The sequence below is a fragment of the Cucurbita moschata genome, unplaced genomic scaffold (assembly GCF_002738365.1).
Source record: "Cucurbita moschata cultivar Rifu unplaced genomic scaffold, Cmos_1.0 Cmo_Scf00023, whole genome shotgun sequence".
In the NCBI taxonomy this organism is placed as follows: Eukaryota; Viridiplantae; Streptophyta; class Magnoliopsida; order Cucurbitales; family Cucurbitaceae; genus Cucurbita; species Cucurbita moschata.
This window is the reverse complement of record NW_019268539.1, coordinates 676,758-689,022: the sequence shown is the minus strand read 5'-3', so window position 1 is coordinate 689,022 and position 12,265 is coordinate 676,758. Positions and strand designations below refer to the sequence as shown.

The following is a 12,265-nucleotide window of genomic DNA, read 5'->3' as shown; positions in this document are numbered from 1 at the left end:
AAAAAAAAAAAAAAAAAAAAAAAAAAAAAAAAAAAAAAAAAAAAAAAAAAAAAAAAAAAAAAAAAACTCTCTTGAAAACAGAAAACTAAGACAAAATTGTTATTAAATAAAAGCTTCATTAGTAAATATCCATTCATATTTAAACCAGCAACGATTTTGAAGGCAGGATGATGATGTTGCCCATGTTTTTGAGTCCTGGAAATAGATAGAATGGGAGCGACAAAGTTTCCATTACATTACCATGGTGGTGTGACCATCATTCCTATTCATTATCAGCAATATCAAATCATAAAAGAATTCCCAATGGGAATAGGAGCAGATTTGGAAACAAAATTTCCCAAAAACAATCAGTTTCCTTCAATAAAACTGCATGCGTTGGTCACATTAATCCTAGAACAAGTTATGTATTTACCTACACAGCTGTCAAGAGTCCCACAACTGTCAAGACTGCAATATGAAACACTCTTATTATATGCTCCAATAAAGTTAATTTTACCTACACAAACATACAAATTAGGGCTTTATGACATCTTGCTTGCCACCTTAATCCTAGAACAAGTTACGTATTTACATAAACTTTTACGTTATTAAAGAAATATATTCACTCGCCAACTACGAGCATAGCTCAATTGACATAAAGTATATACTTTCAACGAAGCAATTACAGGTTCAAATCCTCCCCTCCGCCTATTATTTTTCAGTCTCAATACATCAATAATTCATATACCAAATCAACAATTCATATACCCAAAAGAACAAAGAAGAAAGTTAGAAATATGAGAACTAAAAGTTTATATGCATCAACTTGAGAATAATTTGTGAATTAAAATATCCCCATCTCATCTAAAAAGCCGTAAATTCCATTGCCCGCCTTATACTTATGATTCCTTTAAAAAAGCAGAAATGGAAACACCTCAAATGTGAATGTGTTAAGGCCTGTGAACACTAATTTCAAATCATCTTCGCAACAGTTAAAACAGAAACCAGCTTACAAATTAAGACATCCAGAACTTCTGACCCAACAATTCACGATCTGCAGCAGGACCCTGGGTAGCAGCAAGCTTCTGTATACGTGAAGAAAACTCTTCGGCCTGACGAAGATTAATGTCAGAGCTCAATGCAGATGCAAAATAATAATAATGAAAACTAAAATAAAATTATGATTTTAATTTTTCATGGTAGGTTATATGCTATAAGGACTATTCAGAGAGGTAGAATGATGACGGAGATGACCAAACTCTAACACACATTTCATATGCATCTCAAAAAAAAAAAAAAAATTGCCAGAATCCAAAAGACGCTGTGGAGCTATTGAACTTGTTTATACTCACAATTAAGCGTGGTCCCTAAAGCCCCTGATCCTCAATCAAATGAAACACCTATCCCCTCAAAAACACTCCATAGAGCAATTCATTCACGTTGCTCATTTTCACAGCATAAGTACCAGTTAGTGTGTGGCATGTCTTGCACCCACAACATGACTCTGCTCAGTCGCACTCATCCCAAACTTCACTTCTTTAAGGAGACGGACAGTTTTTCTTATTTATGGAGACAGACCAAATTTCACCTAAAGAAAGTCTCACTAGTGACATGATCAGAATCCTCATCCCTAAATTCTCTCTTGTACTTTGTAACTCAACTTCTTTAATTTCCACATCCCTAAGATGAAACTCCACCCACGCTAAAGTAGACATAGACCAGTGCATATATATGCAATCCGAGAGACCAAAGTGTCACCTTCATCCATTTTCATCCTCAAGTCTGATTACTATTCCTACCAAATTTTCAAGAGCCTCGAGTATTTTAGAGACGTGCCATCTTTTAAACTTCACATTAAAACCCGCCACCCAACCAACCGACACAGATCATTAAAGACCTTTTAATTTTTAAAGCTTTGGAAATGGAAAGTGGAATCTATATATTTTTTTTGAAAAAAAAAATGGTTCAATTATCTGAATCATTGAAACTCATTTTGTGAATCATAATTTCTATAGTGGATGACGGTTGAAAGTGATGCTCTTGAACGAAACAAGTAACTATGAGATGAGTATTGATCAAGTGTTTTAAGTAATTTAGAATTTTCAAAAAATACTTGACCATATTTACAAATATAGTAATTTTGAAAACTACTTTAAATTAGTTTAAAACACCTTTTACGATTTTGAAACCCATACCAAGCACATCCTAATATAATATATTATCAGAATTGATGAAATTTCATACAAGTAAATAAATTTCAATCAGTAGATTTAAACCACATCGTAATAACGTAACAAATGTCTAACTCTCACCCCAAAAACATGAATTTATTACATAATGCAAAAAATAATCTTATCAAAAGTTCACAACACATCAGTTGACGCATAGCTAACAGAATAATCAAATCTCAAAAAATATTTGCTCAGTAATTTAAACAAACTAAATATGGTTCTTCCAATCATGATTCCACAGTATTAAAATCAACTCAGATATATTATTGCATCTCAGAAATGAATTTAAAGAGTTCAGTAAGAGTAATGCAGTGTGATGAAGGCCTAACATAGAGAATAATGAAATGTTTTTAATACTTGGGAAGCTAAGATACTATGGTCCTCGTGGTAGAAGAGGTTTTGCATATGGATAAAGATATGTATACAAGCAACACTAACCTTTTCATCGATCCACATTAATGAACTTAATTGATTGTTTAAAATTCGAACAACTGCATCTAACGGCGTCATCCCATCAATCACATCAAGTTCTCCTCCCTAGATAAAGAAAATAAGTAGTTATGATGCATCGATTACCATGTAGAGGAAAATCCAAGGCAAAAATGGAATCATTAAGCTATTATCCTTTACCTGGCTCGCATTTAGGGTCTGGATAATTGATTTGATCTGTTCTGTCATCTGCTCAAGTTCTCGTTCTATATATTCAGCTTGCTCATACCTACAACAAGATTACAATTGGAAACAAGAGATTGAAATTTGAACCTTCAGTACAATGCCGGAAAATTAATCTGTTGTGGAATTATTAGAAAATACAAATTCATCCATAAAATAAAAATAAAAATGTTCAAACTCAATTCTTGATCAAGTTTCCTATTTGAAAAGGGTTAGTAGGAAATCTGCCCACTTAATCTTGTAATTTCAGTTCAACCACCGTAAGTTAATCCTCCCAAATGTATAGAACTGACCTTGCAGTTTTCATTTTAGTCAAAGTATTCACTACCAACGGAAAAAAAAAAAAAAAAAAAACAACTTATCGTGGCACAAATTCTAATCTTTGACTTTCCATTTATACTTCACATGTGTTTTTATAAGGAAAAAAACAACTTTTTCATTTTTTTTTTTTTTTTTTGTGGTAAAAGTATGTGTTGCAAGTGTATATTTTCATATTAATTTTTAGAAAAGTACAGAGAAAGGTTAAATAAATCTAAGATACTAGGTAACAAAAAATTTGAATAAATCCACGACACTAGTTAACGGATAAACTAGAAAGGTCAACTACTTCCCTTATTTAATGGAATTACACAAATATTTTCAAATGGTAGGCTAGGAATTTCAGAAATATTCCTTAAATCAGGTCATTCGTTCAACCATTTATATATATTTTTTTCATCTAAAAAAGAAAACTTTAAAGAAGATCGATAGTAAACTAAAGACAAGAAAAATAAAATACAAATGGTGCTTTCCCCATCCAACAATCCTTCCATACACAGAATCAACAACCAATCTCCAATAGAGAACCTCAAGAAGCTAGAGAAAGCCATTTACCGTAAAGCATGGGCTTCCATATGTTAATGATAATGCCTTTAACTCTACAGTTTTAAACCCACTTTTTTAGGGTAGGGATGGTACTTGTTAACCATGATCCTATGCCATAAAGCTTTGACATCCAAAGAAAACCATTATAACAATTTTGCAAAAAGGGCCTCATGAAAAAGTCTCAAATTCAATATATCAAACCCACCATGAATAAAAAGCCAATAAACAGTCTCTCACCTAACCAGATGAGATCCCCCACCCTTTGACACACTTTCCCATAATGATTCCTAGTGGACATTTCTACCTTGGCACACAAGAGAAGAAATACTAAATAAAGTTATGAAATAGATTTGAATCCCGCCAAGAGTTGATTAGATAGGTATCCACCTACAAACCATAGAGAGTCAAGTCTTTCTCCCATGAGGAGAGGCACCTCAAGACCAAATCCATTAGCGGGTACCAAAAGTGATCGATTAGGACTACTTCCTACTGGCAAACCCTAATTGATAAACAATGGTACTAGCCTTCCATGCTGTTGAAGGAAACCCATTTGAAGCTTAGAAGCCTCACAACTAATATCATGGGGGCTCTTACCAAAATAATCCCAAACCTACCATAACGGAGTTGAAATTAACAAATAATCCTCCGTAACTGAAAAAAAGATCCTACTATTCACAAATTGAAGCCAAACAAAAAAAATGAAGTCTCTCTTGATATACATGGAAACCCATATTTAGACCCTTGTTGACAATGATTAACATTTTACTAAGAACACCCAAATTGGAAATGAGTACTATCGGAAAGATGAAAATCTAGTACTTCGTAGCCCTTATAGAAAGTGTGTTCCATCATCATCCCTCCGTTTGAGTTTCTATTATCCAATTGGCTTTATCTATAAGTGAAGGCAAAGAATTATCCAATAAGATGAGAATTTGTTAAAGCGATTGCTTCTTTGTAAAAACATTTCCACACAAAAAAATGAAAGAAAAAACACGACTGCCCAACCCCAAGTTCGAAATACTGGTTTTTTTTTTTTTTTTTTTTTCCTCATAGATAGAAAAACTAGTGTTTAACCATCATCACTTGACAAGATGTAAACGATTCATGAATGGAAAACCAACTTCTAAGATCTAAACAATAGCCACTTTTAACAAACTTCCTTGTGGAATTAGTATCTTTTTGAGCATTAGTCTCTATTCATTTTTTCAATGAAAAGTTTCTTATTAGATAAACATAAAGATCAAAACAGAATGAATGTATTTTATATAAAAGATAGAACCTATAATGTGTAAATGTCGTAACTACATAAAATTTATCACTCACATTGCATCCCTAGTAGATGCAGCTTCATCGTCAAGGAGTAAACCACGTTCATCCTTGTAAATGCGCTCAGCATCTTCTTCCACACTTTGCAATGCCTTATCAACCTAATAATAGAACAGATAAATGCAATTGGTTTGTTACAAATAGATGAAAATACGTACCTTCAAAATTTCTCAACAGCAAGTATTGAAAGAGAAAGGCACACAAGGCCACAGGTGAATACCTCTTGTTGGTGAGTTTCTATCAGCTCCAATTTCTTCTCCAGCTCAGTTTGGGTCTCAACAACCTTTGCAACTTCAATCTAAATTCAAAATAAACCCATTACAGCAACCTAGAAATTAAAAATAAAGGCAATAAAGCAATCTAGCCATACCTATATGTCTGTTTTCTAACATTTGGATAGAGAGCACCCTCTTCCACTATGGGCTCTTACTTTCTTTTGTATATTTCATCTTATCAATAAATATTTGTTTCTCATCAAGAAGGAGAGACAAGACTTATACGTAAAAATAAATATATAATGAGAGTTCAAGATAACCGACTAATCTATGAAGAAAGAAAAAAGAAAAGAGAATCCATAAGATGTAAAGAGGTCCAGTGGACTGATGCTTTCTTTCACATCTAAGATTTCGAGAAATATTCCACTGCTTTTATATCGGTTTTTTCTATTTTTACAAAAAAGATAAACTATAAGCCTAAGAACAGAAGTTCCCAGCAAAAATATATACAAAAAAATAAGAATCCAAAGGTGATTGAAAAAAAAAAGCAAAGGAAATTAGAAAGAGAGATGATGAGTTTGATATTCTTTTCAGTCATTATGTTACATTAGTATGGTCTATCCTATCAAAAAAGTCTCTTGTAATTATTTCCCTTAACTCATTTGTGCTGGTTGGGTTACTTTTCCATTAGCTCCTTCGGCTAGTTTCTCTGTTACAGCTTTTTAATTCTTTAAATGACCATTTAAAAAATAAAAAATTAGAATCAGTTGAGAAAGAAACATCGAGCTAAAATTGAACTAAGAATTGTCCAAAAAAAAGCGGAGAAGAAAGAAATAAACTAAGGATGTGAACACTGGATTCAAAACTTCCTAGCAAATATGTTAAGAGCTCAACCCGTGCAAATTAGAAACCTGTGGAAGAGGCAGGGTGAATAGCACCTACGAACCCAAATAGATGATCCAAAAATTCATTCACAAATTAGAATTATGTTTTTTAAATCCTGTTTTATTTTGTAATTTTTTTGATAATCCATGTTTCATTAGAACAGATATAATGGCCAACCAAATTTCGTAACTCGTTGAAGATTGAAAATCTTGAAATTATGTAAAAGAACACCTCAAGTCTAAGAAGAATATCCCGATTTTGCAAAATCCTCCTATCCCACTCAGCAATAGCATTGGCCTGCTTCCGAAACTTTCCAGTACGCTCTTGAAGCTCCGCATTCCATTCCTTGATGATCTATAAAGAAATTGAAGACAGAAGCAACCATAAAATAAAAACAAATAGTTAGCAAAATAGATAAAAGACTAAACAAGGTTGGAGACATATGTTGTATTAAGATTCAATGGACAAAGAAGGCAAGAACATGATTTACACAAATATTTTGAACCAAGTAATTTTACTTGAACTAAGGACAACTTAAACTGAAAGAGAAGTACCTTCTTGGACGGAACAAATGGCATCACAAATCTTTGAAGACATTTTCATTACTAGATGCGTAATTAAGCCATCAATTTATTTCCTATATCATTACTATTTTTGCAGTAGACAAGAGAATTAATATCATTTACCAAACCCAATACCCTAACAATAATTTGTTCCAATCTTTTTCCTTCCAGTTGCATAAAGATTTGCATTAAAATATGCTAGTACAGAAAAGCAAAGAGAGAGAAGGTGGATACACAACCAACTACGAAGTACTCAAATCTTCTTAATGGATCTCCATATTCAAAAATAAAATAAAACTAAAACTAAAAGAAAGAAAAAATAAGAGTTACAAATTTCGGTTAAACAGACTCCAGTCTCCAACCAGAACAAGCAGAGCAGATGAACCAGCTATAAACTCCCTTTGGTCTATGACCGTCTCCAGGGTGACTTTGAGGCCTTTACACTTGAAGAGGTGAGGCGTAAAAAATAATATTTATATAGAAGTATAAAAAACAATCACCCCTATCAATTTCCACAAGGAAAAAAGCTCTAAAAGGACATCCTTAACATAGATACTACTATCACTGATGCGATTCACTTATTCTATAAAAAAATTCTCATTGTTTTTAAAGCCTCAGGTACTTAAGGCTCAATGCATTTTCATGGAGGCATAAGCCTCATGGTAAATCTTGAGGCTAAGACTTACAGTCAGCCTCAAGGCATAAGCTCAAAAGCCTTTTCGAACATTGATTTCCAGCACTATAATCAAACAAAGACATGCCATCTCTGGCAATGAAGCATGTGTTGATTCCTTTCATAGACCCAATTTAAACTTTTGTTACAAAAACATAAACAATTGTCTGATAAAATAAGACCACTAAAATTCACAGTGCAGAACCCGATCATGAAGAAAGAAATACCTCTTCAACAGTCTTCCCTGTTATCTCAGATGGTAATTTTGGTGTAGCAGACACTGTGGTACTCACAGTTGAAGTTGTACCACTGCACAAATGAAGGATGAAGCAGATGGAAAACATAAATCATAGAATTCCTAATAATAATCATTCCATGCAAGTATTAATATATAGTGAATTGAGTTAAGATGGCTTCTCAGTATAAATGTGTATATGTACAGTAGAATGTGTTGTGGTAGATCATATATTTTAACAATGCCGAGAAAGATGTATCTATAAAACAGGAAGAATAAATTTTACAAAACCTTAAAGACAGTAAACATAATAGCTAATAGCTCAAATGCATAGCATTCCTCACGTTTTTTCTTACATAGTAGAAATACTTGAAAAACAGCAGGGTCGTATACATACCTACTACTGCTTGCTATAACAAGAGTTGATGAAGTCTGACTCTGACTGGAAGCATTGGAACCAGACGTGGTGGTAGCAGCAGTGGAAGCAGGAGCAAGAGATGAGAAACCTGCAAAGAATGAACACAACTTATGTAGAAACAGACACATTAACAAAGTACTGAAGGTATGTTTACAAAGTTATGTAGCAAGATTCATAAAGGAGTACTTTTCACCAAGACAGCCTGAAAAGATAAAAAAAATAATAATAATAATTTAAAAAAAAACAATAAAGGCGAACAAGGTTGCACCAGAGAATCTCCTTTTAATTTTTTGAAAGGGTGCTCAACCAACAAAGAGACAGAAGAGTACAAAGGTCACCAGAGTCCAACCAAAACATCCAATCTGGCCGCAGAAGGACAAGTTATGAAAAGGTGCCTCTGAGTTTTGAACTTCCTTTGCACAAAATACACAAGCCTGGGGAGATGGAAACCCATGGACATCTCACCTGAAGTTTGTCAATGGTATTTATACTAGAGTGGCTGCATTCACAAAGAAAGAAGTTAACCTTCCTATAGTAAGTACCTTTCCAAATGTGGCTGTAGATAGGATCCTCTTCAGTAATACTATTTGTGATGGGATCTAGAGTTAATTATTTAGTTGTGATGGCTACATCGTTTAAACTCCAAATCCATAAATATTCGTTCGCTCAAGATGGAATGTTGTTAACTAATGATTTAAGGCGGAGCACTCTTCATTTTCTGCATCCTTTTAAGTTCCTTCTCAAACATAAACACCAAACCTGATTCGATTGGTTCAATGCTTCTCTGACTGTGGCTTCTTCTTTAGTGAAGCCTGCATAAAGAGGAGGAAATGATAGGAGGCTGCTGTCCACTCCAAGTGTCTCTCCAAAAGTAAGTGGAGGCCCCATTCCCAATTTTGCAGGTTACTTGACAGTACATGTCTTCTCTTAATAAAGAACTGAATCTTTATTCAAAAGAATGAAAGAATACAAGGACAAGCCAAAAAAGGTGGTCCCACTAAATGAAGGGACTCCAGTTAAGTACAATGACCCAAAATGATTTCTTCACTTACCCTTAGAGAGAAACATAGAACCTATCGACTATAAAGGACGTCCTTTCGATTCATGATTTTTTTTTTTTTTTATAAGAGACAATTTCATTGAAGATTGAAATTTTAAAAAGGGATGTAATATTATACATGATGATTATAAAAGACCTTCCCAACTTAAAATGAGGGAGGTATAACTATAGAAAGTAAAAATATTAGACCGCTTACACCAAGATATAGTTTGGTAAACAACATTGTCGAAGAATTTTGTACAAGTGTGTCTTTTTCGCGAATATTCTTTGATTTTGTTCTTTTCACAAATTCCAAAGGAAAGCCATTATGAGGTTCTTCCATAATAGGGCTTTTGCATTCTTGAATGAGTGGTACGTTAAGGTCATGTCTAATAGATCCTTTACCTCCATTGAAAATGTGAGATGTCATCTGAATATATTAAGAATTGTTGTCCAGAAATTCTTAGCGTATGTGAATAAGTGGCTATGTGATTCATTTCCTTTCTTGCATATTAGACACCAAATTTGGTGAAAGAGTAATGTAAGACTTTCTTTTTTTTTTTTTTTTTTGAAGATTTTCGCTTGTGCTAATGGCTTTATGCGCTATTTTCCAAAGGAAGAACTTTACCGTATTAGGGTGATGTCATTTCCATACTGTCTTTGCTAGCGTTGGATTTATTGCTTCTACTTTTTCCCCCATGTCCATCATCTAGGATTTTGTTGAGAAGACTCGTCAGCGCAGGAGCCAAGCTAATGAGTCTGTTTCGTTTAACAATACCACTGGGGCAAGGTCAAGACTTAATTTGGCCCATTCCATTGCTTCGTTATCCTTTAAATTCCTACTAAGCCTCAGGTCCCAGAATTTGTTGACAACATTCAATGTTTCTTTCATTGTGGCTTTTTTGCTCAATGTTTCTTTCATTGTGGCTTTTTTGCTCATTGTGACTTTTTTGCTCATTGTGACTTTTTTGCTATGAGAGAGCCTATACAAAAATGGATACTGCAAGACTAGCATGGTGTTTTCAATGCATGAATCATTTCATAATGATGTGCTTCCTCCACCCATCCATGGCGAATTCGGTTGGTGATGAGGCTTTGATGTTTCTTTATGTACTTCCAAGGCCCTTTTACAGATGATGAAGGGGGTTGATTTTTGTTTGAAGGTAGGAGTATATTTAGCCTTTAAAAGATTTCTCCATAAGGCATTTTCTTCGTGATGATATCCTCATATCCATTTTGCAAGGAGAGATTTGTTATTCTTTATCGAGAAAAGATCGAGGCCTCCCTTTTCTGTTGGGAGGTTTACAATATTCCATCAAACAAGGTGTGGGTCATCTTTCCACAAATAGTTCTGAATAATCTTTCTATATTCGAAACCACTTTTTGAGGCATTTCGAATAGAGACATGTAGTAAGTGGAGAGGTTGGATAATGTGGCTTGTATTAGGGTGGGTCTTCTGCCTTTTGAAGTATAACATGATGACCATATTAATAGCTTTCTTTCTATTTTTTCAATATGCTAGCAAATTCTTCAATCATATTGCATAGTTCCAAGTGAAACTGGCAACTTCATTTTGCAAGGAAAGTATTATTTTTCAATTTGACACCAAGAATGCCAAGGCCTCCTCTGTGAATAGCGATGATATAGCCTTAGAGTGACTAAGGAGAAAATTCTCCCCAAATCAAATCAAGGATCTTTATCAAAATGAACGTTGTAGAATACGTGAGAGGAACTCCCTATTTATAGAGAATTAAAAGCAAACTAAAAGCCACAAGTAAACCCTATCCTACCACATCATTCTATCCGTCCAAAAAGAACTCGTTCTCAAGTTTAAACAAGAAACAAAGATAGGTGGAAACAAGCAAACTGTCGGAATAGAAACGCACCTCAATCAACGGTTGCAAAACACTCCAACAAAAAATTGCTTTCTAAATCCATCATCATGTCAAGAAAGTATACCAATCGGACCAAAGGTTTGGTTTCCATGAAAAAAGTCTAATCATTTGAATTGAATGTGCTAGTGGACCCAATATTCTTGAAGGAATGGGTGATTACATAACGTTATGAAAAAATATCCTTGAAACATATGCACTCGAGCCAGCTGGAGTGAACACAAAAATTCATCTAATATGGCTTCCCAGAGCTTGAAGTTCCCATTTAATGACATGGAAATGGTTTTTCTTTTAAGACTTCTTCCTTGCACCAAGAGAATAAGATGTTGTCATCCACAAAGAAGAGATGGTCTATATGGATTGGAAGGATGCCCACATGAAAACCTCTAATCAAGCCTTGAATTTCTGATAAAGCCTTGAGTTTCCAATAATTGGAGAAGTGTGTCCATATTAAATGGACAAAAATGGAGATAGAGTATTCCCTTGTCGAAGTCCTCTAAAGCATGGATTCCTTCCCCCTAGGCCAACCATTGATAATGATGGAGAAGTTGGTTGATGAGACAAAATCCTTTATCCATCGCCTCCACCTTTTCCAAAAGCCTTAGCTTGGAGAATTTTATCAAATTTCAGTCAACATGATCAAATTCCAAAACTCCTTTTTTCTTCTTGTTTTCCCACACATCAATCAATTCATGGGCTACAAGAGTAGCATCTAGAATCTGTCTACCTTCCACATAGGCTAGCGGGATTTAAGAAATGGTGAAGCATAGCACTTTATTTAGACTATGAAATAGAACATGAGCAATACTTTGTAGAGACAAGTGGCAAGGCTGATGGATCTACAATCTCCAACCAATTATGCATCAATTTTCTTTGGGTTAAGAAAAATACACGTCTCATTCCAACTTCGGTTGATAATGTTTCTCAAAAAAAAAAAAAAATTGAAACTGATATTGCCTTTGAGTGTGTTCTGAGACTATTTACGGAATTCCACTATGAATCCATGCAGTCCCAGAGACTTATTAGTGTCTAAGTCATTGATCAATTTCCAAATTTCAAGTTTTGTGAAGGGACCTTCTAGATCAATGCTCTGTGTAATGCTCATTGATCCCAATTTGGGACAGCTGGGGGAGAACGAGAACCACTATGCTTTTAAATAAAGATTCTTAAAGAAATAATGAACTCCGTTTCAATTTCTTTTCTTTCTTTTCTTTTCTTTTTTTTTTTTTTTTTTTTTTTTTTTTTTTTTTTTTTTTTTTTTTTTTTTTTTTTT

At 34.1% G+C, this 12,265-nt stretch overlaps 1 protein-coding gene across 2 annotated transcripts in view; it reads right to left on the bottom strand.

Annotated features, from left to right (window-relative positions):
- Positions 1–777: 777 nt before the first annotated feature.
- LOC111460276 (nuclear pore complex protein NUP62) overlaps positions 778–12,265 on the bottom strand; it is a 14,658-nt gene continuing 3,170 nt past the window's right edge. The window contains exons 2-9 of one of the 2 annotated variants that reach the window (XM_023103460.1): positions 8,041–8,149; positions 7,636–7,717; positions 6,404–6,526; positions 5,293–5,370; positions 5,070–5,173; positions 2,841–2,928; positions 2,649–2,747; positions 778–1,091 (exon numbers count right to left, since the gene is read on the bottom strand). In XM_023103460.1, the coding sequence (XP_022959228.1) occupies positions 996–1,091; positions 2,649–2,747; positions 2,841–2,928; positions 5,070–5,173; positions 5,293–5,370; positions 6,404–6,526; positions 7,636–7,717; positions 8,041–8,149 (779 nt within the window). In that variant the 3' untranslated portion in view covers positions 778–995. Of the gene's footprint in view, positions 1,092–2,274; positions 2,287–2,648; positions 2,748–2,840; positions 2,929–4,898; positions 4,902–5,069; positions 5,174–5,247; positions 5,371–6,403; positions 6,527–7,635; positions 7,718–8,040; positions 8,150–12,265 lie in introns of those variants that run through there. The other variant, XM_023103461.1, reaches the window with a different exon arrangement.